Source organism: Arachis hypogaea, chromosome 13, assembly GCF_003086295.3.
Source record: "Arachis hypogaea cultivar Tifrunner chromosome 13, arahy.Tifrunner.gnm2.J5K5, whole genome shotgun sequence".
Taxonomy (NCBI): domain Eukaryota; kingdom Viridiplantae; phylum Streptophyta; class Magnoliopsida; order Fabales; family Fabaceae; genus Arachis; species Arachis hypogaea.
The window spans coordinates 118,973,677-118,978,692 of record NC_092048.1 but is presented as its reverse complement, the minus strand read 5'-3'; the positions used below and the strand labels follow the sequence as shown (position 1 = coordinate 118,978,692).

At 32.1% G+C, this 5,016-nt stretch overlaps 1 protein-coding gene across 1 annotated transcript; it reads right to left on the bottom strand.

Moving 5' to 3' along the window:
- Window positions 1-981: 981 nt before the first annotated feature.
- On the bottom strand, window positions 982-2,085 carry LOC140177693 (protein ALP1-like). Its single transcript, XM_072210840.1, has 3 exons — window positions 1,951-2,085; window positions 1,490-1,712; window positions 982-1,406 (listed from the first exon to the last, which is right to left on the bottom strand). The coding sequence occupies exons 1-3, from the start codon at window positions 2,083-2,085 to the stop codon at window positions 982-984; spliced, it is 783 nt and encodes a 260-aa protein (XP_072066941.1).
- Window positions 2,086-5,016: the final 2,931 nt, after the last annotated feature.

Sequence of the window (5,016 nt, the reverse complement as noted above, 5' to 3'; positions counted from 1 at the left end):
CTAGGAATGTTTTACTTTTTGTTTGGTTCATATTTAATATATTTGGGAATTATGAATACTTTGTCCAAAATACCCTTATAATTTTTAATTAGAATATTAATGATTAAATTTTGTAAATATATATAATAAAATATAAATATAATAAAATAAAATATTTTTAATTAAATTTTTTAGACTGTAATTTTTTAAATAAATATAAATATAATAAAATATTATTTTTAATTTATTTTTAAATTTACTAAAATAACCCTAATATCAAAGATCTTTAATTAAAATTATTATTGATTCTAATTTTTTTTAAAATTTACTAAAATATCCCTAATATCAAATATTTTTAATTAAAATTATTATTGATTCTAATTTTTTTTAAATTTATTAAAATATCCCTAATAACAAATATCTTTAGTTAAATTATTATTGACTCTAAATTTTTTTAAATTTACTAAAATACTCTTAATATCAAATATCTTTAATTAAAATTATTATTGACTCTAAATTTTTTTAAATTTACTAAAATACTCCTAATATCAAATATCTTTAATTAAAATTATTATTGATTCTAAATTTTTTTAAATTTACTAAAATATTCCTAATAACAAATATCTTTAGTTAAATTTATTATTGACTCTAAATTTTTTAAATTTACTTAAATACCCCTAATATTAAATATGTTTAATTAAAATTAATACAAAATACGTATCTAAATTTTCAAAAATTCCATAATTCATAATTCGTCTCATAATCCATAATTGAACTTATATAAAACAAAGCTCAACGATTCTAACTACATATGTATTAAAAAGCTTTACTATTATCCAAATTAAAGTTACAAAGAAGTCTCAAAAGTTAAAATTTACTAGCAGACGCACAACTCTTGTACAAGAACGCAACCACATCAATAAAATGAAATCAATGTTACAATAGACAACCTTATACATAGAAAAATGAACACAATTATCGTATATGATGTCTTCTCCTCCATTATTGGTTCCACATTTCTTGTGCAAGTTGATCCCTCCATCTACCCCAAGCATTGCTCGTCTCAATATGGTGGATTGTCCCCCCATCTACTCCAAGCATATTTTGATCTACTATCTCATCAATAGGATCCACAACCATCACTCTTCTAATGTGATTATGCAAAAGGCAACATGCAGTTATAATTCTTCCTTGAGTTTTAATAGGATAAAATGACCTTCCTCTTAAAATTCCCCATCTTGCTTTCAATACTCCAAATGCCCTTTCAATGATATTTCTAGCTTGTGAGTGTTTCATATTAAAAAGTTCTTGGGATGTACTAGGTTGATTATGTGGATTAAACTCACTCAAATGATATTTTTGTCCTCTATAAGGTGCCAAAAATCCTTCACAATTTATGTATCCAGCATCACATAAGTAATAATGACCTAGTGTGACACACACAATTGAACAAAATTAATGAAAGCTCAAATGGTTACTTTGATAACATATTAAAGTCTCAATAAAATACCTTGGGGAACACTAAACCCATTTCGAAATAGTGCATCTCGCAATACCCTAGAATCCGCAGCTGAACCCTCCCAACCCGCCAGTACGTAGATAAATTGCATATCGGGAGCAACCACTCCAAGCACATTGGTTGTTATGTCACCTTTTCTGTTTCGATATCTAGGCTTATCAGCCTCAAGGACATTGACTTTGATATGAGTACCATCTAAGGCTCCTAGGCAATCCTAAAATTCAAAACAAAGATCAATTAACTCAATTCTAAAGAACACTAACCATATGAGATTTAATAACATTAGCAAAATAAATTACCTTAAACCATTTTCATCGTTCATCCTTTTTATCCTGGCTAAATGGTTGAGGATTCTTCAGTAAGAGATTATGACATCTCAAAATAGCAAGCAATACATCATTAAACCGCCTACTAATTGTTTTTTCAGATCTCACAAATTGTCTCTTTATTACTCTAATTTTGATGTCATGTGCTATAATATGTAAAAATATGGCAACCATTTCTTCCACACCCATATTCCTACTTGGTTCTAACCTTCCAACCCTTTTAAGCATGTTACACAATGTATGAAAGGCACATCTATCCATTCTTGTATTTTCTATACATGCTAGATCACTAAAATAAATAATTCTATCAACACTAACATCTCTTATTACTTGCCTACTATAACTATCATTCCATTTTCTTTTCTTTTTTTTCAATTGCAATATAATCAAAACATAGTAAATCATCAACAACTTAACCATAAGGTCATTCATTAATTCGAAATGTAAAATCAAGTAGGCAATAACTTTTATCTTCTATTTGGGATCCATTCTGCAAAAAAAAATCAAGCAGGGCCAGTTTAGGAATATAAATAACTTTTCTTTTCTTTTCTTTCTGGTAGCAATGTCAATGTAGTGGGAAACAACCAGAAAAGATAAGTTTAGGAATATATATATATAATATAAGAATATGATATATATAAATATTTTTTATTTCAAAGTTTAATTTCAGTAGAGCATGACAACAAAATGCTGCCGACTAAGTATATAGATACAAGATTTGCTGATAATTCAGATAAAGGCTATATGATTCTACTTTGATTAGGTAGGATCATTGTATTTTTATAGTAGTGCAATAGATGTTAACATAACTCTATCTTATATATATAAAGGAAAAAAGGTATATTAATTATTAAAAAAGATTGTATGCTGACTGCTCCAGTGAATCAAAATTAAGGTCTTAATCTGTTTTCAGACAGAGACAAGATCAATATGATACTGAGTAGTATTGTTATGAAGGGATGGGCAATAAGGACATTGTACAAATATGAAGAGGGAAATGCAATGGCAACACTCATGTTGGAATATGTCACACCCCACAGGAAACATATGATTAGTAAAATCAAGTTAGAGTTTTCTTAGTAAAAAGAAGAGAGGCACTGGGTACATGGGAATAGGTCTAAAACAGTATCTGCAACCCTCTTTCTCACCAAAAGTTATTACTTACTAAAATAAAAAACACAGGATACACGAGACAAAGCACTAACTTAGTAAGTGCAAACTCTCTATTCACCAAAAGTTACTACTTACTACTACCTGATAATTATATTTCTTCTTTTAGCTATGCTGCAACTTGGACAAATAACAAATATTATGTAAGATTCAAAGAAAGAAACATTAACAAATTCAAATCCACTAGTTTCTCACTTGTATATCTTTAGCTTCCTTGGCTTTCTCACTGGTGTGCTCAATGAGGTTTGGATGTCTAGGAGTAGATGATAGTATATGTAGCAGATCTGTTCAGCAAAAGAGAGGAAATAAATTGAACCTATCAATGAACTAGTAGCAAATTCAAACAGCAAGGGTAGATTTTGATTTTCAACTTTTCACCAGTTAATACATAGTTTAAAAGATGAAAAGTAACAGTTAAGAAGTCAAGCAAGTAAACATACGCTTGCCTAAGCTCTGGATTTTTCCGCAGCATACTCTTGATAAGTACTCGACTTGAAGAAGAAATATACATTGTCATTGTAAGTGAAATTCTATATCATCATTTAATTTTAATGAAAGGTAATATCCAATAAATTGAATGCTGCAGACATGCTTTATACAAATTAGAGAACTTCAATTCTAATCCAAAATAGCTTGAAGTTTGATTGTAGGATATCAGCAAAAGAGAATCAAAAGCATCATAGTTAAATAGAACACAAGTAAAAGAATGCAAAAGCATAATAGTTAAATTGAGTTGATTAAATTCAAGTTCAGCTAACAAAATTGTAATGAAACAAATTTATCTTTTTTTAGCTTTCAGTGACATAATTGCAAATATCTGGCAGAGTAAAAGAATTGCAAGCAATTTTGGTTCTTGAAAAACAATAAAAAACAACAAACACATGACTAGGTTATGTGCTCCAAAACTCAATCACCAATTCACCATCTAACCTTCATTTTCTCCCCTTAAATTTCAAACACCACAAACCCAAAAGCACTCACTGTGGAAAACAACTTTTCAACTTGTGACCTTATGCAAACTTAACAATGATGTTAACTACCTCAGATCAGTGTCATCATCAAATCATCAGAAATTTAGTGTCAAAAACATCGTAATCATCAACTTACATACCTTATTCGGAGGGTAGCCCCTGTTTTCAGCATCAATAGCAACCAATTTGCTCTTATTTAGTATCCCCTGCAACCAACAGAAGAAAGTGAGAGAGGGCAAGAGAGAGAGAGATCGAAAGAGAGAGAGAGAGAGAGAGAGAGAGAGAGAGATCGAAAGTGAAAGAGAGACAGAGGGAGAGAGAGAACCGTATGTGAAGCACTGGAGAAACGGTGGCAAAGCTTCCTCGTCGACGGCGAACTCGACGCCAAGCAAGAGAGTGACGGAGGAGAGAGACCAAACGCGAGCACGCGACGCGGAGGATCCGGCTAGAGGCACGGTAGCGACGACGGAAAGCATACAGTGGCGGTGAACCGACGTGAGCTGCGATGATGGAACACGAACGCAAACGAAGGATTGAAGTGAATTTCCTTCTAGAATAAGGTGAGGGGTGGTCGTGCAAACTCAAATCGGCGGCAAGACGGTGCTGACACCGGTGGAGCCTCCATGAATTTGGGGAAGAAGCTCGGCTAGGTTTTAGTTTCGATGGGATTGGGGTTCTGCTAGGGTTTGGGTTTCTGATCAAATGAGGAGTAAAAATCTGAAAGTAGTGTTGGAGTGAAATTGACAAGGGTATTTTGGTCTTTTCACTTTATTATACACATTCCATTCCCATTGGAATGAAAGATAACCAGGGGGGAGATGGGAATGAAATGGGTTGGATTTTAATTCCTGGGAATATACTTGTATTCCCTCCAACCACACACACCCTATAGGGACTTCTCCATACCAGCTTGTGTATGGTAAGGCCTGTCATCTGCCCGTGGAACTGGAACATAAGGCCTACTGGGCAACTAGATTCCTAAACTTTGATGCCAAATTAGTTGGAGAAAAAAGATTGCTCCAGCTGAATGAGCTAGAGGAATTCAGACTCA